A 24,492-nucleotide genomic window follows, 5' to 3' on the forward strand; every position below is an offset into this window, starting at 1 on the left:
GGCACTGGCCCACGAGCGGCTTATGCATCTCGCGGATTTTCGCCTCTGCATTTACAAGCGGACGAGGGCGATCTCTTGTTAATTCTCTCTCTCCCACCCTTCACCCCTCGAGAGCAGACGGTTAAAAGTCCGATTTGATGGGAAGGATGGGCGAGACTAACTCTGCCCCTCGAAATTGGCCCGATCGCGCTCCTATAAAAGCAGCGCTTTCTGGACAAGTTGGCGGAGGGCTCTTAATCTCGTGACGGCGAGCCCTCGCACAATGGCGTTCCGTTCGCGCTCCGTTACGCCCTCGGATACGAAAGAGATAGTCGCATCCTGGGGAGTTCACGAGCGTGGCCGTTCGCTTGGAAGCGTCTTGTAGTTGGGCGGTGGACGCGAGCGTTGGACATCGGAGATGGCCGATCCATGGGCTTTAAGTAGCTTTATGAATGTCTAGAGCTATGGTACATAGAGCCGTGTGTATGAAGTCGTCGATGACGAGAAATTCAATGATCCTGTGTATTCGAAGCGCGTGGATAAGCCGATAGGTATGTAAACATATAGCACCCAAGGGATATGCCTCCTCTTCTTTCGTCGGCGCCGTCACGCGCGTGTAATCATAAAACTACTGCATGGATTTCGTCATTGTGAAGTCGAAACCGCCGCGCGAACTCGTAAAAACGTGTAACATTGTATCTCGGGAATTTCTTATCAGACGCATCGTGAATGAATACATGTACGGTAAATTTAATCCGATTATAAACTCGGTTATGCGCATCCTTCTGTTTCTGAGAATGTATCCTCTTGCCTTTTGAGGATAACGCACATCTTTGACAGAGGGGGAGGACGACAAGCATGAGTTAAGATTCGGTTGTATTTTTTTGTTTTCTTTTTTTTTGCGTTTTTTTGCCTTCTGTTTTTCAAATCATTCGTTTAAATTAATAATTGAAGTTAGATCATAAAAATGTAGGTATAATTAATAGTGAAAAAAAGTAGTGGCGTTATTGTATTGACGGAACACGAACATTCTTTTATTTTTTTCCCTGTAACATGGCACACCGCTGCAGTATCTATAATATCCTTTGATGGAAATTTTATCGACATATTATGCACATATCAAAGCGGTAACTGCGATTAGAGACCAATTTAGACTTATTTAATCTAGAGATTCGATAAATGTATAATCAATTAATGCATTGATGTAATATTACATTAGAAGTACCGTCTTCGTATTATAATGACGACGTTACAAGCTTCATAAAAATTGAAATTAGCACAAAATTATTAAACAAAGTATCAAAATTGTGTAACCAATACAATATTATTGACATTTTTAAGATCCCATGAAAATTACACAAGCCTTTTAATAGATAAAACCTTTTTTACGCACAGAATATAAAAAATGCTACTTTATGGGTAGTTACTGATATATAAGTGCATAAACTTGTATCTGAATAAAGGTTACTGTACTTACAGGAACGGCTTCGAGTCCCTAGGTGTGTGTGCATTTCATAAAGCTCTAGAAGATACTTTCCGATATCTTAAGATGAAACGAAGAGTCGGTACTTTTATTTTAAAGATTTCGATATTTCACAAGTTAGCGATTCCACTATGAACATAAATTATTTTACTACAAAATGTGGTAAAACTCACTTATGAATTTATATCTTTTTTAGCTGTTATTTTCACATCGATGTTCGAGTTTTGATATGAAATCTATTTCCGAGTGAACGCGTGCTAAAATCGCAGCTAGTGTTATTTATTATAAAACAATAATGTAAAAAATCACAAAATGATGTATGAACTTGTGATTTAAAAAAAATACTATTCATTTTAGCCATTATTTTGATTGGCAATGGTAGCAATACTATAAGTAAAAACAAAAAAAAAACAAAAAAAACTCCGAACACGAAAGGTATTTCAAATTAAAAGTTGTTTCATACATATACAGTGCCAATTTATTCATTGAAAATATATAAAAAGAATACTATTTGTAAATAAAATGATTTACATTTCTGTTGAAATTACTCGTGCTTGGGGGAAAAATAAAAGAACCGAGAGCCAGAGATCTAACTAGATTTTTTTGGAGCCAGAAAACACCTGTTACAGCTTTATTAAAATCGGTGAACCGGAGATCAGAAATCTCCTTTCTTATAAAAGCAAATATTACTTTTAATAGATAACAAGAATATTTGAACGATATGCACGTTTTATTTTTCATTTAGTTATTCAGAATTGTGAAACATTTCTGCGATTACCTGTACAAAATCATTTTTCATTATCAAAGTCATAATTGAATAATCTCCATGATTTATAAAAAAAAAAAAAAAAAAAAAAAAAAAAAAAAAAAAAAAAAAAAAAAAAAATCTATTTCAATATCTTGATTCTTAAAATTACCGTTTTTACAATGAAACGAATAATTCGCTTTTGATTAATATTTATTCTTCACCTTCTCTAGTCGCCGAGAAAAGTTTAAAGACATAAATTAAAACGTACCATTTTTCGCCAAAAGAGCCTACGATCATAAAAATTCAATAAAAGTCAAAAAAGAAAGTATTTTTTTTTTCCTGGACAATCCTTTACGATGATGTAATAAATTATACCAATTGATCCAACGCTTCTTCCATTTCTTGGAATTCGACAAAAAGAAAAAGGAATGTTTTTTTTCTAATTCTTCATTTTCCTAGCGTAAAATCTTATTTGTTAATTAATAAAACTGTTTAAACTACTATACTGCATAAATTAATTAAATGACTTAAGTACTTTTTGCTCGTTTAAGCTTTTTAATTTAGTAATGAAATCGATGTAATCGATTTATTTCATCTTTCAAAAAGGAAAAAATTCAGAGGTAAAAAAGAATGAATGGGAATGAATATTAATTAGTCGATGTAAAAGTAAAGTGATATTTCGAACAGTAAATTAATTTCCTGTACAATCTATATAATTTTAGTTATTTTTTTAGTTATTTATATAACGTTCATATTCGCATGAAAAAATATGATGGAGTAATTTTGCTTTTAAGCGAACTACTCCCTGAATATGAATCTGCCGTGATTTTTTTTTTTTTTTTTTTTTTTTTTTTTTTTTTTTTTTAAATAAAAATAAGGAAGAAAAAGCAATAAAAGAAAATGCGTTAGAAAGTTATAAGAGGATTTATCTTTGTATGATTACATTTTCATAAAAGCTTCTATATCAAGAGACTGTATTTATTAATATTCAGTTGAGTAATGTATGATTTAAATGCCGTACAATTTAACAAACGTAATTTGTATTTCTAATAATAAAACGATTAAATTATTAATCAAAATTTCATACTTTAATTTACTCGTTTCATTTAATCAACAATTTGTAAACTATATATAATAACTAAAATTTATTTTATTAATGCTTTTATATATCGACATATATCTTTGTGGTTTTGTCGTATTATAAAAAGTAGCCGACGCGCGAGAGAAATTATCACCTGGCAAACATATAATTGCTTTTTAAACGCGTGACGTAAAATCTTTATTCGAATTGAATTTACACGGGTACAGAAAATTTCATAACGTATTAGTAAGATTTTAGACTATTGTTATTCCCGGCCAGTTGACTCCAGTTCATTAAAATCCAATCATAATGATGGAAAAGCATATAATTTAGCAAATAAAAAGTAATTCTACATCTAAATGCATCGAAAAAAGTTTACTCCGATTTAAATTACCCAGCCGATGAAAGAGAAACCGAAATATTAATTTGAAAGGGCCTTCAGAGATTTTCATCTACGAACTGGTATTAATGGGCGCTCGTTTTTATAATTAAATTTCAAAAAGGTCCCTCCTCAACATTCATACGGAAATATGAAATCGCAGACTTATAACTCAAAACGCATAATGAAATTACATTGTCTTATCGAGGCAGTAACGACCACATTTTTCGTTCACAACTGTCAGACGTGTCGCGTAATCGGTACTCTCGCGTTCAATACGAAAGGCCGCGAGAGCCTCGGAGCATGACAAAAAAGAAGGGGAAGAGTGGCAGAAAAAAGCGAACGGGCAACGATCGCTTCGAATAGAATGTGATGATGTCTGGTTGAGTTGGCGCGAGCCGCCGTTGGCTCTTTGATCGTCTCAATCTGCCGGCGGGTGGGCGCGAGCACACAACACACGCGCGCGCGCGCGCTGGCACGTATATGTAGGCTGATACTTAGAGCTTGGTGTGTCCGAGTTTATGCCGAGGAGATTTCGGAAAAACGTGCGATACATGACGACGCGAGATGATTCGAGCCTCGTCCAGCCTCACTTCCTATTAACTCGTTGAATTAATAGACAATAGGGTTTGGCAGGGATTTTCCGAATCGATCCAGATAAATTAGCTGCTCCGATCTCGGTACGCGTCCGTATGGATCTCGTAGGGGCGGCGGCGCAGTTGTGTTGTTGCGCTTGGTTTTCATGCGCCTGTCACCCCATCGGCGGGGAGCTCGGGTGCTATATACATGACCCGGAGGGCGCGATCCCATCGAGGTTGTGAGGAGGAAGGGGCAGGACGGGTAACGAACGAGAGAAAGAGAAAATCAGCGCTTGGCATACGGCGGACGTTGGGTCGCACGGGGGGGGGCGAACGAACGAGGGGGAATCACCGACAACCATCTCTTTCACTCCTATCGGATAACTGACGGAATAGCGGATTCGATATTGATGCTGAGTGATAAGGATGAAATTTCCTTATGTTTTTTTATCGCTCTCGGGATTTCAGTTTTCTTTCCCTTTTTTTGCAACTGCAGCTGATGAAATTCACGTCTCTTTTCTTTTTCATAGAGTTCTCACTTTTCGGAGCGGCATCGATTAAGCAATGAAAGCTTGTTTTGATTATTTTTTCGGGTCTCGAGGATTACGATCGAGGGAGAGTTTGGATACGAAAGATCGCGTATCGACGCTATTCTGTGTATTTTTTTACACATGCACAATTCAATAAGCACGCATACGAAATGAGTCATTCGACGAATCCGGTAATTTTGACAAAGTGCGGAATTTCGCGGTTAATGCACTGGCAAGTCGTAATAAATTGCTAATGGCTTTATCAATCAATTAAATTAATTGTCGCTTTAAGGATGAATGTGATTTATGAATATTTACTTGAGATGAGAGTATATTTATTTTTTTGATTAGCCAGTAATTTAGCAATAATAATAATATCGGATATTCGTTCATTGTAATTATTCTTGATTTCTACAAATTCGAATATTAAATTCCAAATTCGTTTAACGATATATGTACGTGCGTGCGTGCGTGCGTGCCTGCGCGCGCGTGTGTACGCCTGAGTACCTGGGTATGCATAAATATAGAAAGGACCAATTGAAGAAACATAAGCGCTCGTTCGATTGAGAAAAAACAATTACTGGAAAGCAATTGTCTATATCTATAGTCACTCTATCTCCAAATCTCAGCTGTAGCGAGTAAGTATAATTCACTCAGCATAATAATAGGAATAAAAGAATGAAGAATGAGGAGATGAAGTAGGAAGAGAAGAAGGAGAGGACGATGAAGGAGATGTAGCAGAGTAGGAGGAGAAAAGATCCATGTCAATTACTCGGTACAGAAGGTAAACATCATAAAAATTGTTGTATGTATACAACAGCGCTGGTGCGAAACAAGAGCTCGGCAAAATTGATCTTTTGTTAAAGAGCAGTCGAAACCCCAGGAGCCCCGGCGGTCGGCGTGAGAGCGAGTGAGCGAGGAGACATACGCCGCGGGAGAGGCGAGTCAGAAAAAAGCCCTAAGGGAGCAAGCGCGCTCGCGCGCTAGCCCGAGAGAGAGAGAGAGAGAGAGAGAGAGAGAGAGAGAGAGAGATAGAGAGAGATAGAGTGAGTGTGGCAGGGGGAGGGGGGATTTCGGGAGGGGCGCATACTACATGTATAATAGGTACAAAGGAGCGAGGAGCACGAGGGAGACGCAAAGAAGGAAAAAAACGTAGAGCGGAATAAGCATCGTGTGGTACTCCGACTCTTCCACTCTCGTTGTATTTATTTCGGTGAATTTGCGGTCGTACGGTAGCCGCCCTACATACTCCGGGGCTCCTGCCAAGGAACATCTGCGAACCAATCAGGAGACAGGGGTTTCCGTTTGCTTGTCGCGCGAGAAAAATTCGTGATTTTTCACGAGCTATTAAGATGATGATGTTATTGTTAAGTGAAACTCGACGATGATGACTTTAGCTACGTTTTCACAATGTAATCTCGCAGTAATAAAAATGTATTCCATCAGAATACTCTTGCTGCATCATAAAGTAGTGTTATGGCTTGTAATGAATTAATGGCCGCAATCGTATAACCTTAACAGAAAAAAGAATGGCCGCTGCTACAACTATAAGCGAGAGTGAAAACAAGAACGTGCGGATAAAGCGCGTGAAAGTAAAAAAGAAGAGAAAAAAAACGCAAACAGAAATGAATGAAAAAAAAAAAAAATAATAATCGCGCTGCTGAGAAAGTTCGAGAGTGAGTAAGATGTGCGCAAGCGAGATGGAATGAATGTGAAGGAGGAGATAGAAAAGAAAATGCTTTTGTAAAGTCTAGCGAGGAATTTTGTAGTCGCTTCTCTTTCGCTTTGACCAAGGAGCTAACGAATAACTCCTTCTTTTTTCGTGTTTATCAGATTTCGTTCTCCATGTGGTTGTTCTTTTGTTTTATCTTTTTCGCGGTCGTTCCTCTTTCGCAAGACTGGCACCGGTAGCGAGAAAGAAAAAATAGTGGGACAAGAACGGAAGGTACACATACAGCATTTTGTCGGTGTCGAAAGAAACACGTGTTAAGTGCGATCGTTTTTCGTTCGTGTGCCATCTTTCCTCTCCACCCTTAAGTTCTTCTACTTCGCCATTTTTATTATATATTTTTCCTCGCGAGGAACCTGAATTTTTTAATGCCTGAATTCGAATGCCAACAAACCATCTTAATAATACGTTGGCTTTTCATTCTCGTTGTTTCCCTTTCCCACGGCATAATTCCCGTTTTCTTTTCCCGTTCTTGTTTACCATGGAAATCTCTAATGCAAAGGTACTTTTGACTCGAATAGTATTTTTTATAAAGTCGCGTATCATTTTCTTTTACTTTCTCTTCCTTTTCTTTCTTCTTTTTGCTTTGTTTTGTTTAAAGAATGAGTTGTTTCGTTTTTTTTCTACATTTTTTATTCTCTTTTTTCTTTACTTTTTATCTCCATTTTTGTTTCAAAGATGAAGCTTTATATACTTGAATTTAGCTTGGAATTATCTTAATAACATTAAACGCTGCGGGTAGATTTTAATCCTTTGACATTTGTATCTTTTATGTTGGCATGGATGTTACACGAATGAGTTTCTGTGGTTTCTTTTGAGTTTGTTGGTGCTTTATATTTTTAATTTATGCATTCAACAATTATAATCACAAATTCGTTAATTTATGATCAAGAAAACAGAGCCGTTTTTTGTTGTCCGTACTTGTCTGTATGCCGTATTTTATAAGCGTTAAATCAGTTTAATAGCATTTTCCATATTGCATTTTGTTATATTTGTATTATTTAACATTCGTATAAATATTACTAAAATTATTCATAAAATTGTAGTGAAATATGTAATTAATTAAAATAATAAATCTTTATTATCCTGTGTTTAGACGTCTTGCTACAAACTTTACGATTTACTCGATCTACAGATAATTAATTTTAAGCCTAACAACTTGTAAGGCATTGCGCAGTAACTATTTAAGATTTATAAAAATATTAAATATCCAAGCAATAATAATTATTATGGATACTATAAATTCATAAGTGTTAAATATCAATTTATTTAGCATATTTAATTTTTTGGAAAATAAAAATAATAGCTTAATTTATCGTTACCGTAGAATAAAATTTACGTTAAAAAAAAAAAAAAAAAAAAAAAAAAAAAAAAAAAAAAAAAAGACAAAATCAATAAAAACAAAAAGCAAAGAGCAAAAACAAAACAAAACAATTAGTCCGGGTTTTAACTACTTTTTATGCATGTCATAATTAGGCTGCCAAAAAATGATTACTTTTATAATTGCTTGCGTCAACAAACATTACGACAGTCGGTCATTGTGCACAGAATATACTCGAATAAAAAGAGCTGTGAAGTAAGATTCGCTAAAAACGTAGAAGCTGAAATATAATAGACATTATATTACGAGTCAAGAGAAAATTGGCTGGTGCTCATTCGGACGAGTGGCTTTTTTTTTTCTTTTTCAATACACTCCATTGCGCTCGTACTGTATGTTTGTTTAGCCAACTTCAGATTATCATCTATCAAAGTTTTAATCTATTTGATTTGGCACTTGAAAGTTACAGCAAGTTAATAGTGTCTTAATTCGTTCTTAGCTACGTGTGTGATATTACTTCCTTTATACAATTATAGATTTATAAATATTGGCGCGCAAGGTAAATTACATGATTGACCGACATGAGATATCAATTGTATATATTGAACTCGCTTCTTATTTGCCAATAAATTCCTGATTATCGCAAAATTGATTAACAATATGTTTCGCGGATAATTGACGATTCAAAGACTATTTGTACGCGAGGGATCGAATTTCCTTTATATGTAAGATTATTACAATCAAACACATGTACGTAACTTAATACAAATGTAATACAAAACTCTGGAAGATGTACTCCGAGTTTAAGCATATCATTCATCCTCGCCTACTATTTATAAACAAGTTTTATAAAAATAAATTCTTACATAGCTAATGAAAGGCCACCCTTATCTTTCTAATAGTTATGATATATTAAATATCCTGCGTATAATACTATCCTCCGTGCATATTAAAAGCCAATGCAATAGTCAAACTTTGTCTAGGACTGACAACTCACTCGGCGCGTGCGAGCACTTAACACTTAACACTAAAATTAAATTTCTCTAATTCCGTCCGCGCGCGACTTCGCGTGATGCCTAATGTCCGCGCTGTCACTCCCAGCATTCACGGCTGAAATATTGATGCACAGCCACGATAAGCCGAGGAGGAGCTTTTAATAATGTCTTCCGGCGCACGAGCCTCCCCGTCAAATGATTAACACGCGAAAGCAAGCGGATCAGTTTCTAGACTTCGTCTGCCGCCGCTGGTCATTGCGCCTACGTCATAAATCAGAGTAGCATTGGCATAAATGGGGTGACCCCTTCCTTCCGCGCCTTGTCACGCCCCGCCCCCGCATCCACTCGGCTGCCACTAGCCATGCGAAGAAATTTAATTTTCGGCCGCCTTGTCTTTTGTGGGGCTACTCTAAGTGGGCCACAAATGAGAAAATGAGAGAAACGACTGAACCAATCGTACGTGCTATCTTTTTCATATCCAATGACTATAAATGTCCTCGATTTTTTGCACTCTTGACACTGAGAGTGTCAGGATATTATAGTCGGTCTGTTTCAACCCATACTATAATGTCAAAGTAGAGAAACGTTTTATCGGGAGGTGACAGGCCTACTGATTTTCGAGCTGCATTGATTAATACATACGATCGATCCGTCTATATTGTAAGTGACAAAATAGTCTTATATGAACATTTCTTTACTTTAGCGGACTTTCGCTCGGTGCAATTGTAATATTTGCGCTTATTTACGCCGAGCAGAAAAGGGTGGCTCTGGCCCTCGGGTAGGCGCGAATGGGCTGGAACTGGCTTCGTTGCGGCCCGTTAAATATCGCAGCTAATAAATATTTCAGATTAAAATTGCATTTATTCTGAATTTACAATTCAAATGACAAGAGAATTGGTAAATATTTATAAATTATTTAATTGGATTACTTTGTTGCATATATTACGATAATTCTTTAATAAACAATCAAAGCCACCGCTTATGACTGTTTAGATATGAAATTGTAAGATAATTAGAAAGCGCCCAAGAGTTGATTTATTTTTAATTAAATAAATACGGCATCTTTTTCAGGCAAAACTGGTGCAAGTTATAATGCCTTGATCGGTGTATCTTTTTGCATGCTAAATGCAGTCTGCGTGGCTTCATGTGAAACAAGTCCTGTGTGTGTGTGTGTGTGTGTGTGTGTGTGTGTGTGTGTGTGTGTGAGAGAGAGAGAGAAATAAATACTATTGTCATTATTGATACAATTGAATTAGTCGTACTAAATAAGATATTAAACTAGATTCCTGATTACTTGACATTTAAGCAGCGCCTAATCGATCCACCACTTATAGAATAAATTTATCAGTCCAACGAGTGAGAAAAGGCTCTTATCAATGAAGACATAGTCGACAACGACGAGAACGACGACAACGACGACAGCGACGACGACGACACGGCGACGACGACAACGACAACGACAACGATGACGACGAGGACGACGACGACGACGACGACGACGACGAAGACGACGAAGACGACGAGGACGACGACGACGACGACGACGACGACGAAGACGACGAAGACGACGAGGACGACGACGACGACGACGACGAAGACGATTATCATCGTAAATTTATTTTTTTTTCTCTCTTCTTTTACGAAACTAATAAAAGCGCATAGGCCTGCAGATAAATAAGCCGGTGCGCGCGCCCTATTAGGGAAGTTTAATCGTGTGCTTTCCTACAATGTATAAAGCTTCAGATTCGACGTTTTAATCGCAGCCATAAAATCTTCCTCTCCTCCGTTTCGACTCCCGTCGGGTATGCACGCACGCATCTTTCCTTAATTATGACTAAAGTGCTTTTCGAAGAAATGTCGGCCCCTGGCGAGGGCCATCCTTACCGGGTCGCGCCCAGCGATACAAGAAATGTGCGCGGAGATTTTCACTCCTCTGGACGCTCGCGTCCTTGCCATACCTCGCCGTATAAAAATTCAGTATTTATTCCTTGCGCGTACGCAAGATTTATCAAGCGCAGATGTACGCGTGTAAGGCACATGTAATGCGCCGCTCCTCGATGTATATATAAGCATTCATAAATGTATCCAGTGCGACTCGCTCTTATCTTGTATTTTCAATTAGGCCATGACGCGGCGACATTGCTCCCGCAAAACTCCATATATACACACCGACGAGGGAACCCATCCATACGTAAATGTGGACTACGGACGCATGGAGCACCGCTGTTGCTGATGCCGCCGCTGCTGCTGCCGCCGCCGCCGCCGCCGCCGCCGCTGCCGCCGCTGTTGCTGCCGCCGCCGCCGCCGCTGCCGCTGCTGCTGCTGCTGCTGCTGCTGCTGCTGCTGCTGCAATTAAGGCGGACCCGGCGACGAGCGAGCAAAAATTTCTCTCCCACCCCACCCCATCCCCCTCCCGGCCCCTGACGACCCAACGCGACTCCGCTGCCCTGCCGCCCGCCGCTACCCACCGACAGCAACTTCTCGGAAATTAGAAACTCGTTCCGCTCTATTGCCGCTACTCGTGTACGTTGCTCGCGTTCCACATAAATGTGTCTTTTATGCGTTTGCGAGCGCACGCGCGTTAATGCATGTGCACACATGTGCATGCGCGCGTATGGGACAAGGATAAAAGTTTAATTTATGAAATTAGTCCTGATCGCTTAATGCACTCCTTTTACAAATATAGGTATATTCTTGCAGGAGCGGAGAGGGAAAGTGGCGCCGTCCATCTTGTGCTAATTTGGAAAGCGCGAAAGTCGCTCTTCATGGCATCGTCTAATGGCAAATCTGTATTTATATTAATGACTAATATACATTTTGCCGCGTCCTAGAGAATTATCGCACTTCCATCATCATAAAGGAGCCGAATTTACTATGTATAATAAAGCAGGCGTTGATATAAACGTGAGTAATTTTAAAAATAATCTCGTTGTGAGAGATCTTAGCGGGATATGATTTGCATGAAGTTGCGGCTACTCCATTTGCATCAATTCGATATATACAATCAAATGTTTAATTTAATTTTCCGACAGACTTGTTGATTCGTTTGTAATGCCTTCCCATCCTTATGACTATTTTCTCCTGCATTGACAAGAGGATTGGCACGCCTCCAGGTAGCATAACATTTGCTTAACTAGGATTGCAGTAATGCATGGATTTTTCCATACCTTTAGCTTTATATTGAAACCTAATGCAATGAACCTAAATCGTCATCTTTTATCTTATATATAGAGAGATTATTATTCAATCGTCATTGATTCTGTATTAATTGTAATTCCTAAAACCGACAATTGCGAATTAATGAGAATTTATTCCAATAAATCGTATAAATATTTTGCTCGCATTAAGAAATCTATTTTAATTTCCAGTAAATAATTCATACGCGTCAGTTCATTTGCACAAAAGAGCACAGTTTGATGAAGTATATTATAAGCAATTACGATAAAAGTTTATTTTCAACAGTTATTACTGTTTTATTGTTTACCAATAATTATATTTTTTAGATTTTTTTCTACAAAACAATTTCAGCAGAACTTTTCGTTTATTTCAATGAATGAAAAACCATGTGTATTATTGCTTAATAATTTTTAATTAGAGCACGAATAGAATTTAGTACTACTAAAAATATTTCATCCTACGAACATACTTTTAGAAGTAATGGTCGGCAGTTCGTTTTGAAAAGATTTGACAGATTCATTTACAAATGAACCTTACTATTAATTGATAAAGGTTGTTATTATACCTTATAAACAAATTCAACTGGTAGAGATATTTTATTTTAATCTAATTTATCATCTTTTTTCCTGCACTCTTTTGCATATTTTGCAGAATACGTTACGTAAATCTCACATGAAAATTTCATGTTCATAAAGTCTTGTACAGGGTTTTAAGTGACTATATAAAGTAGCAATTATTATTGGTTTTTGGTTATCGCGAGGGTCGTCTGTCGAATATTTAAAACTTATCTTTCCAATGATTATTTCATTTTCCCAAAGATTCTCAATATTATTAATATTCATGTAAGCTTCACGTATTAAAGAATATAGTCCGTATAAACTTAGTGAAAATATTACTAAAATATGACGACTTTATTATCTATTGCCGAGAAATATTTATCAAATATATGTATATATGCACCTATATACACTCCCGTATAAATTATCATTTAAAAGTGCGCTAAATTTTAAATTATATCTAAATTTACACGAACTTTTTAATAATGCAACAAAATCTAATTTTTTTACTATCTACCGAATTTCCATACAAAATACATTAGCCAGAAAAATGAAAAATTTTACACTTTTATATATTGTATAATATGAACATTTGTTTTTTATTAAATCATATAGCGAGAATGTGATTGAATAGTTAATTAACATATCCGTTCTCCTACTTATTTCTAATAGGATTTAATTGTAATTGCTACATCGTCTTCAATACAAATATAATTGTAAGATCAATTGCTAAGCTTTGCTAATTGATAACAATCAATTCAATTATAAAACTTTCTTCCATTTAAAATGTATAATGTCAATTATCCACGCGATGTAATAATATTGTAATCGATAATGTGATTTCATTGTAGATTAAAAAAAAATTTTGTATATATGTCGTTGAAGCTGGGGAACAATAATTTCAAAGTCATGATTCCACATTGTGATACAATCGCGTAATAACTTTTACATAACTCGGCAAATTTTAAAAAGTCACAAGATAATTAAATTATTAGGGTAGTCCGTAGCTCAACGGGGGCGAACTACAATAGGAAACAGAAAAGTGTTGGAGCAAAGTCGAATCATACTTTCGAATGATATAAATCAAAACGTTATTACGTAGTCGACGAGTTAAATGGAATATATTCTCGTGTGTATGTGTATATATATATATATATATATGTGTGTGTGCAAAAATCCGTGTAATTCAGAAGGGGTAGCAGCTAATCTTCGTCGACAAACCGTTTCAAATTTTGTATATGTCCAAGTGCCGACTTTTTTTTTACAAGAGCATTCGTTCTAGTGTTGGACATCACCACCTTGGCAGGAGCCTTTGTGAATCCCCTTGAAACGAGTGAGAAAGGAAAAGTGTGGATAAAAGAATGCGCGCCTGTGTGTGTGAACGCGCTCGTACGCGCGCGAGCTTGCCATTGTCGATGAGCTGTGACGTGCTCGGCCATTGTTTCAGCGAGTTCTCCCGTAATGGCACTCATTTCCCTTAAATTAGCTATTTTCCATTTATATTTTTTAATCCGTAGGATATTATCGCCGGATGTTCGGAAATTCCCATTCGTCCTTCGGTACAACAAATCGCTTATTTAAAACGTAACGCAGAAGCTAAGTTAAGTATTGGCATTTGAATCCTTCGATCTTTCGTGTTTTGAAGCACCTTTTCGATTCTTCGACTATAAAGTGGCTACAAATGTGGCTGTTTACTTTTGTCGTTCGAGGTTTCTATGTCAGTTCGTCATTGCTTCGTCTTACATTCCAACTCGGTAACACGCGTCCGCTAATTATGCCCAGCTAATTGTTTGCATTTTTAATTGATAAAAAATTAACGGGACACTTAGATAGGCAGTTATTCATTTAAAGGACTGCCACTACTTGATCGACCATAACTGATTCTGCATTATAAAAGATTTAATGCTCATATTATGCCCTACGACCAATTACGAAATATTGGTAAAAGTTTTCAGGTTACATACGTAAGCTATATACGTACGTTTTTTCGCCCTTTCATTTAAATAAGCAGCGCTATGATCATCCGCTAGCATTTTTAACGACGCGTAATTTATAATTGATAACAAGACTAAAGCATTCTCGAACCTATAACTATCCTATAATAATAACAATATTATCCGCTGGCAAAGTATCTCAGTTATTGACTATCGAATTCCAATAATAGCGCTATTACAATTGGAATTTGAGTTTAGATAACTGTGCTCTCCCCCTCTTGCAAGGTTGCAAATTGAACTTTCCTTGCTATTTATATGGAGATTGAATTATCATGATTCGACACGCAAATACCATCTTTTAATTTCAATCGCGCATCCTTTATTTGTCTACGCGGCAGGAAGTACAAAGTAGAGAAAAAGTAGTCAACACGGTTCGTTTTGTTTACACACATAATAATGGAATTTAAACATTTTTCTCGCACAAAAATCGATATCAAGCGAGCATTTTTACACGGTAACGACATATAATGTTATGGCACGCAAACTTTGCTGAATTAAACCTTTAAAAATGTTGGGTCACGAGAGCTTGTTCCTGTCTGACGTATGGACGAAGAAAGAAGAAGCAGAGTCTGCACGCGAGATAGTCGAAAGGTGTACGCGCGTGCGTATGCGAAAGTCAGAGAGAGAGAGAGAGAGAGAGAGAGAGAGAGAGAGAGAGAAAGTGAAGGCACGTTAGACGTGTGTGAATTTGTCGAACGAGCGGTTATAATTCATTCGAGAACTGCTGCAGCCGCGATATTCGAGTTTCGAATGGCGCGCGACATGCCGACGCGCATAAAAAATGATGGGTTAAAGAATCGCGCGCAAAACAGAGTGAGAGAGAAAGAGAGAGAGAGAGAGAGAGAGAGAGAGAGAGAGAGAGAGAAAGAGAGATGAAAGTAGAATAGGGAATGTGAAATATATTAAATAATGATGAATTGCGTGAAAAAATATACGCACAGAAATGTGAATTGATAGGTGATCGCCCAATAACAAATTTAATTTATCCCTGACAACAACTAGTTGTTTCTTTTGTCAAAGTCACAGCCATGAATTATCTACTATAATTTTTGAAAATGTTTTTACCTATACTCGACGCAAATTATTTATACGTTTTGTCATAACCCATTAGTTTATGTTAAATAGCACGTCGTATACGCACGATTAGCAAATTAATTTTTTTATTTTTATCTCGTTCTAAGATTAAATAAATAGATTTAATATTAATAATTAGAGAAGTATCGTCGTGCTCACTTGGCATTTATTAAAATTAATTCGTCTGTTCGATAACAATATCGTTTATTCTAAATAATCAAACTCGGCGAAAAGTACATTGTATCGTTCTACATCGTATCCACACATAGTAAAAATTTTAGAAACAAGCCCAACCAGTGTAGGTATGATATGTGCTAATTAATTCGCAATACGCTTTTCCTTTTATAGATTGATGTAAAAAGTAGATTCTTATAAGTTAAGTTTCTGCATTAAAGCCTATAATGCACTTGTTCAGCATAACTGGTATTAGCATCTTATTATTAATTTCGAATGAATGAATAACAAGTAATAATGTATGAGCCCTTGACATACATAAAATGACAGAGATACGCTTCTTCATGGCGGCTTAAAATGCACGCCCATTTCATGAAGCTCGAAACAACGCTTACACTCGATATAAACATTTGAGAGGGTTTAAAATATCCGAGGGCTCTTTGAAATACAAATTAACGAAGAGCGTAAGCAATGATATCGATAGCCAACTCTTGCTTGGTCAAATATTCTTTTAATAATGACGAAAGGCATTTTATCCTCGCGACGGTGAATTCATTGAACAATAAGAACGTTAAGAATCACAAGATAACGCCACTCTTTTACAAAGTGCATCGTTATTATCGGAGCTGGGGTTCGCGAGTGAGAAAAACAGAGACGGACACAAATAGAAAAGAACATAGATATCAGACTCCGCGTTACATGGTAAAGTTCGTCGTCTCGCATACACGGGAAAAGCCTCGTGTATATGTTATCTCTCTCTCTCTCTCTCTCTCTCTCTATCTATCTATCTATCTATCTATCTATCTTTCTGGTTCACTCACTCGGGCGTGCATTCGCGGTTGAAAGGTTAAAAAAGTAGGTCATTGAGAAACTTTTCCTGGCTGTTTATCAAAGCGCCTCAAAGATTAGAGAATATTTTCCCAAGTGGCGCTGACGCGAGGCGCGTATCCAGAAGAAAATTCTCCTTTTTTCTTTTTGACAATTAAAGTCTCGTTATGAGGTTCAAAGTGCGTCCATATGTATTAGTATTTGTGTTTTATCCTGACTCTCTAATTGATTGTTTATGTCCCGTTCTTCGTGTTTATGTGCGTGTGCGTGCGTGCATTTTATTGCAGACGGGGTGCGTGGCTTGTAACAGGTGTTCCCTGGTGTTGGCGAATTTGCTATTCAGGCATATAAATGCACATAATTTTGTGCGAGACGCAAAGTGTAGAAAGTTTCAAATAATTGAATATTTCCTGCAGCTTTTAAAAATGCTTGTCTATGGTTAAATCGCGCCGCCTCACTTTTGTTACGGAAACAATGAAAGCTAAATGATTTGCAAATAATTATTTTATTAAAGTTACAACTGGTATATTAGATAGAGCCAATATATCTAGATGAAAATGATTATGAATATTTTGCAGTACTAAGCATCTTCATAAGAGATTGGATCTCTTCTTCATTGTTTGTAACATAAATATTGCTTTTTGATATTTTACGCAGAAAGCAAGAGAATTAAAACAAAAAAATAAAAAAAAAATAAAGCATTAAATGAAATTTACAAATTATCAAGTAGTAATTAATGAATAATTCTTTGAACATTGTGCAGGCTAACATACCGAAAATACATATTACATAAGAATAAAAATCTCGCTAGTAATCGATCGCCTGGTAATTACTGACCATTGCGATAACCGAAACAGTCAATTATAGGCTAATGGTTAGTAAGTGAAACATTTCGCTCTACATTAGTACTCTCATTATAGGAAGAAAGTTTCGTACCGTTCACGAAATTGCTTCAACAAATAGTGTCACTCGTCGACTCGACAGCAGCAGAATCACAAATCCGTCATAAATTCACAGTCAACGCGATCTCATAATTTTTACGACATTCGTAGAACCATAAAAGTATCCATTGTTATGAATATTTTAGTATTACATTTATTACTATTCCTCTTATTATCGTTATTATTATTATTATTATTATTATTATTATTATTATTATTATTATTATTATTATTATTATTATTATTATTATTATTATTACTGTTATTATTGGTATTATTGCTTTATGCTGTGTTTGGTTGTTTTTATTGTTGTTGCTGGCGTTATTTTTTGTTGTTATCACTATTAACCAACACTCGATAGTTGGCGTGTGTGTAATACGACGAGACGTGTAGAAGTGTAAAATTTATATAATTAAATAAGTAATTATGAAATTTACATTTCAGGCAATGATTGATTAATTCACGCTTATTGATCCGTTGAGATTTTAGTTCCGAACATCGAAAATGTGCCTGTTTTACAGATGCAGCGAGAATGTTTGGGTGCTCAAATTTTGTTCGTTCCCTCTCCCACTTTTCACGGTGTCATAATATTGGAAATTCACTTTACTAGTTAAGTCAAATTTTCGTTGGAGTTTCTAGTAATTGTGTTTGAATAGTGCTTTAACTCCGTTATTTTTCATTACACTTGTGAAATCTGGCCTCCCGATAATTATAAGGATCTTATAAATAATTGAAACAGGCTAAAAATGACATTATCCGCAGGTTCGAATAAACGTCTCGACACTTTATTCACCAGCAAATTCATCGCATTTATGGCTTGGATTGTTTCGCCGGAGTAACAGTACCGAAATTTTTTTTCGACCACAAGACAAATCGTAGAATACGAATCAACTTACTTACATTAAACTGACATGTATGTGAACATTTTTCTTTTCTATATTCATTGAGGCGAGAACGCGCAGGGAACGTTAATTGTTTCACGCTGCTTTTGAAAAAATGAACGAGATTCTCACTAACAAACAAGGGGATGCCCTCGTTCCAGTACATAACCTCAAATAACAAAAAATCGATGCGTAACAATAAAGCTAATCACTAAACATAATTGAAAGAGAATGCACTCATCGTGGAGGATAATTTGATCGGGCACTTTTTGTCACTGTACAGTTGACGAATCACAAAAAATAAGTTTTCCCCTCGCCAAGCGCAACCGAGCATTGAGCGAAGGAAAACGAACTTGCCTTTATCACGAGTACACTCGTAATCACCGACATTCACTTCCGCGTTTCAAGTACACAAGGATCTTGCCGGGGTAAAGCGGTGTGAAAAAAACATGAGAAAATAGAAGAGGGACTGATGAGAAATAAGGAAAATGTGGATGGAGTGAGAATGGTAGCCACCCACCTCGAGGTCCTCGTAGGTGCGGAAGGCGAGTATGGCGAAGCCATCGATAATGTCCTCCTCGAAGATGGGCTCCTTCGGTTCCTTGCACTGGGCGGCAGCCCCGGCTGCCAGGGCGGACTTTTTCCTGGGCCGTGGTGGTCGGGGCGGCCTAGGTGGCCTTGGGTGGCCGTTGTTGTCTCGGGGCCTCGGCCTCGGAGTGGCGGTCGCTGTCCCATCGGGCCCGTCCTCCTCCTCACCACTATGACTGTCCTCGGCGACTCCGGTCGCGGCCGACGGCTGCCGCGGCAGCTGGAGCTGGTGGTGCTTGGCCTCGCGTTGGGCGAGCATCCGTTGGGCGCGCTCGCGCCGCCTGTTCCGCTGGCTGCGCTGCTTCGCCTCGATCTCCATTGTCGTGCCGATCGCGCCGCCGGGGATGGCGGAGCTCGTCGCCACGGCTATGGGGCCGACGCACGTTAGCGCCGGCTGGCCAAAATGCTGGGCCCTTGGCTGTTCGTCCTCCGCTCTGGCATTGCCGTTCGTGCTTCTAGCGACGTTACTTGTTAGGACCGCGCTGGTCCCGCTGCTGGTTATAACAGCAGGCGCTGTCGCTATCGCTGTCGTCGAAGTCGTAATCGTACTTGATGTCGTTGTCCTCGTCGTCGTTGTCGTCGTCGTCGTCGTCGTCGTCGTCGTCGTCGTCGTCGTCGTCGTCGTCGACCTCGCTGATTTAGATGTCGACGCCGCCTCCTCCTCCTCGCGCCTCTTGCTCTTGTACACGACGTTGTACACAATTTTTACTTATCTCGAGGTTACAAAACGCCCGCCGGTCGCTATCCTCGCGGCGTGACGGTGAAGGTTCGGTTTTCGCTGGCTTTCCCTTCGTGTACGTCCTGGTGCGCGTATCTTTATCTCGTCTTCTCTTCCTTTTGTGCACGCACTCGTTCACTGATCAGCTGACGAAGCACGCGCGCACATGTAGGATAATCGACGCACCACTGCTCCACACCCGGAGGGAGGGAGGAACGCGGGGGGAGAGAGAAAGGGATAGCTAATTAAGAGCGACGTGACACTCGTCGGCGGACAAGGGTTAGCCACGATCCTCCCTCCTCCCTCTCATGCTTCCACAATCACAATGACGATGGGCTGTACCACGTCCTTGGGTCATCAAGGTGTTGCCTCTGCGTCAACCTGGTCTCTGTGGAGGTCAACAGTAGTGACGGCGATACGCTTCAAGCATCGATCGCAGCCTTTTCCTCTTTCTCTCTCCCTCTGTCTGTCTGTTCTCTCTCTCTCTCTCTCTCTCTCTCTTTCTCTCTCTCTGTCTCCTTGCTCTGCTTTATGTCTGGATTTCTTCCGCGGTTCCTTCTTTGTCCAGAGCGAGCGGTAGTTCCGCGATTGGAGCTAAAACAAAAATATGACAGCGATAAGTATATGACATTGCTTTTCCCTTTCAATTTCTTCATGCAGCACACGCGCACGCACGCACGCACACAAAAATTCAAACGCTTAGTAAAAACGCATCTGTGTATACGCGTGCATACTCTTGAAAATTATCGAGGGAATTTCTCTCTATTACAGCTAGAAATACTTGGCTTAGAGAGCTTTTCCCTGTTTACTTTCTAGCTATTGTTAATTTTGCTCGTATAATAGTATACATACATAGGATACAACAATAATCCACGATACAATAACGAGAGTAATTCTTGATTTTCATTTCAATGTACAACGGCTCTTACCATTCTCGTCCCTTCGACTTCCATCAATTTAACATATTTTCAAAATACCGGCTAAATAGTACAACAATAGAGTAAGGAGCTCTCATTAGTATAGTTTTATTATTTTTATTCCAGGTAAGTGGAGTCGTAAAACGAATCAATTCGCAGGAGCAAATATTTTGTTTAAGACATTAATACTCGTGACCTTGAGCTCCATGACCATATTGTTGTCTCAATATAGAGGTAAAACGGATTAGAGTTGAAAAATCTACTCCTCGAAGCACTCGCGATATCCCATTGCGAGTCCATACTACATTTCAAACAACTAACAATTTCAAAGCTTTCTCCCCGCGCAATATACTCGCAACACGAAAGTTATCGTCACTTTCATTCCGACAAATGCGCGATTAAGAAAATCTGACTCCTTAGCTGTCGGCCATCCTTAGTACCCATTGTTTACAATTTATTCAATTTGCGGAGATGAGTCGCGATGCCGGCAACAACAAATTCCTCGCGATTTTTCGTCTCATCCACCGCCATTCATTTGGCTCCCCGTACGTTCAATTAGCCATTCGCTCCCCTACGGAACTCGAACTCGTTTCGGGACTTGGACAACCCAAGAGATTGTTATCCGTGTGCGAATTACCATGTGTTTATGAGCCGCGGATTGGCCGACTCGACCGTCGCTCGTCTACTGCGTCGCGAAGCGAGCGATTATGTAAAAGGCGAGTTACGTTTAATGGACGATGCGCGACGTTCGTCTATAATGTTATTAACCGCTTGATAATGAAAAACTTAAAGAGATATATCGTCATTTACGTAAGAGGCTCGATTGCTCTTCAGCACTGCGAACGACATATTGTCAAGGGTACTTTCTTTTTTTTAGCTTAAAATTCGCCTCGCTGCTACGTAATAGATTCCGTTTATATAGTTTTACGACGGGATCCATCACTTAGACGTCCATCTTCTTATAACTCCTACAATAGTTTTTTTATTCTTTTCTTATTCGAAAGAGAGTTCACTGCTTTGCGCCATTCCAGCTTACATTGCGATGCTAGAACTGCGCGAATGCTAATGTTTCGACGTCACGTCGTTGCGGTACTTTCAATGTCGTACGCGTTACGCCTATTCCTCAGTCGTTCGACGTACATTTTCGCGAAAACCCCAAAATAATCATCATTACCTACATACACCGGAGATACGAAACAATATATTGGCCACGATTTTGCGATTAATGCAGAAAGAAGCAAAGGCTTCGGCGTACGAGTGTTATTCAAGTAGGTTATTTAGTATATTACCGTGCTGAATTATGGTTCATTCGCTCGTTAAAAATGAATCGGATAATTAGAATGCGATGTCGCGATCTGACGATATTAACACCCCCCCACCCACAAAAACACCCACCCAGCCAACCCACGACGTTCAGGTATCGCTTCTAATTCAGTCGATTGCCGCTAAAGAATAGGCGCGTGGCCACGGCACTAAAATAACCGTTCCTTCTTCGTCAACAAACTCGAAAACGTCGGGACGGCGTCGAACATTTAAATGGATTCGTCCGAGAAGAAAACGATAATGAAAGGGGGAGAAAGAAGACAAAAGGAAAGCTCGAGTTTTACTAGCCATGGCACATTTCACCTCTTTCTCCACTTTCAATTCATTTGTCAACAGAAGTCATTTCCTAATCTCCCTTTTGTTATACGAAGTTTCACCTCGTCCTCCATAATTTCCTATCCTCCCACTCTCTCGCGCATACATTCACTCATATGCACGCAGACTAGCAGGCAGGCAGGCAGGCAGGCAGGCAGGCAGGCAGGCAGGCACGCACGCACGCACAAACGCATCCACGCACCCCCCCCCCCGAACGCGCACACTTTTAACTTCCTTGTAGATTTGTTTTTTTTCTCTTCTTTTCCGTTTCGATGAGAGGAGATACACACACGTACAGTGCGAAATTCCAGACCATTTATGCAGGCACGTACGAAACGAAAAAGAGAGGCAAACGGGAGCAGACTCGGAAGAAGCAACAGTACAATCATAATTGTCATCGTCATCGTCGTCGTCATCAACAGTAGTAGCAGCAGCAAATGCATAAGCATCATCAGCATCAGCAGCAGTAACAGTAGGAGCAAACATTTTAACATCCCGGGAAGTAAGTAGGGGATTCGAAAACACGGAATTCTAAAGTTGGCTCTAATTATCCGTTGCAATTTGTCAGAGAGAAGCGTGTAAGGAATGAGGGAGAGGTACTTGGTTTTCCTGTCGAAGGCGAAGGCGCATCGCTGTCACCTTGACGACGTCGGCTGATCATTGTTATTAAGAATAGCAGTCACCGGTAGCCGTTTAACTCTCGCTCTCGCGTTCTCTCCGTTTCTCACTCGCACTGCCAATCGTTTTAATGTTCGCGGCTGCGGTTAGGCTGCGCCGCTGTGACGGATGGCGATGCGCCGTCGCTGCGATACATTGTTTCAAGCAGTAAGGAGACAAGAGAGAACGAGAGGAGCAAGGGATCGAGAGTGCAAGAGAGAATTAGAGAGAAAGAGAGAGAGAGAGAAAGAGAGAGAGAGAGAGAGAGAGAGAGAGAGAGAGAGAGAGCGAAATGCTAGGACAGATCACGTTCGAGTACAAACGGACACAGGAGGTACACCAACACAGAAGCACACCGGCTGCTCCGTTCCTGGCCAAGTGGCGAAAAGGCGCACGTCTCCGCGGCTCGCGCACACTCACACGCGTTCGACGCAGGCAGGCATGCATGCACACGGGAGGAGGGAACACGTTCACCGCTGCCGTTGCTACTTCTCCGTTATAATACTTCCTTCCTCTTGCTGCGCGCGAGCGAGCGAACAAGCGACCGACCAACCGAGCGAGCACGAGCACAAGCACGAGTACGAGAACGAGCACGAGCATAAGAGAGATAGATAAAGATATAGAAAGAGATAGAGATAAAGATAGAAAGAGAGAGAGAGTTAGAGATAGAGATAGATAAAGGAAGGCAGAGAGAAAGAGAGAGAGAGAGAGAGGGAGCGAGAGAGAGTGAGAGTGAGAGAGGACAAAGAATGAGAGAGAGAGAGAGAGAGAGAGAGAGAGAGAGTAGGAGGGAGGGAGAGAGAGCCTACGGTCGTCGCCGCCCGAGAGGCCACAGACTAGCAGGCTCGACCACGTTTGCTCGCGCACAACAAGCACAAGGGAATGTGCCACACGTTCCTCTCTCCCTCCTGTCCACTAGTCCCTTTACAAATATATATATAGGCAATGCTGTTGCTGCTGATGCTGCAACTGCTCTTGTTGCTGTTGTTGCTGTTGCTGTTGCTTTTGCTGTTACTGATGCTGCTGACGATGATGCTGATGGTTCTCAGAAAGTGCACTCACGCATGGTACGACAAGCTCGATTATGTGCGAAGGAAGAAGGCCGAGGTATAAATATATATGTAGGAAAGAGAGAGAGAGAGAGAGAGAGAGAGTGAGGGAGAGAGACGTTGGGGGAGGGGGGTGAAAAAGAGACCCGAAACCAAGTCTTATTTGTAATTCCACGGGCTTGTCGGATTACGATGAGGTTCAGTTCCTCGCGGCCGGCCGATGATCCCACGAATCAACTTCTCTCCTTCCCTTTCGTTCACAGCTTTGCGAACTTTACTTCAACTCTGTCTTTTGGTTTTTCTCGTGCTCCACGCATATATATGAGTATAATACATAACGCGTGTACGAGGGACTTGTCTGTTTCTCATTCTTTTTCTTTCCTTCTCCTTCTCCCTCTCTCACTATCTCTCTCTCTCTCTCTCTCTCTCTCTCTCTCTCTCTCTCACTCCGTCGGAGGGGCGAGACGTGCTCGGGTGAT

At 39.6% G+C, this 24,492-nt stretch overlaps 1 protein-coding gene across 1 annotated transcript in view; it reads right to left on the reverse strand.

Annotated features, from left to right (window-relative positions):
* tay (tay bridge kinase) overlaps window positions 1–19,360 on the reverse strand; it is a 59,194-nt gene extending 39,834 nt beyond the window's left edge. The window contains exon 1 of the mRNA XM_011501906.1: window positions 18,967–19,360. Within this exon, the coding sequence (XP_011500208.1) occupies window positions 18,967–19,353 (387 nt within the window). The 5' untranslated portion in view covers window positions 19,354–19,360. The remainder of the gene's footprint in view (window positions 1–18,966) is intronic.
* Window positions 19,361–24,492: the final 5,132 nt, after the last annotated feature.

Source organism: Ceratosolen solmsi, unplaced genomic scaffold, assembly GCF_000503995.2.
Source record: "Ceratosolen solmsi marchali unplaced genomic scaffold, CerSol_1.0 scaffold23, whole genome shotgun sequence".
NCBI classification, from domain to species: Eukaryota; Metazoa; Arthropoda; class Insecta; order Hymenoptera; family Agaonidae; genus Ceratosolen; species Ceratosolen solmsi.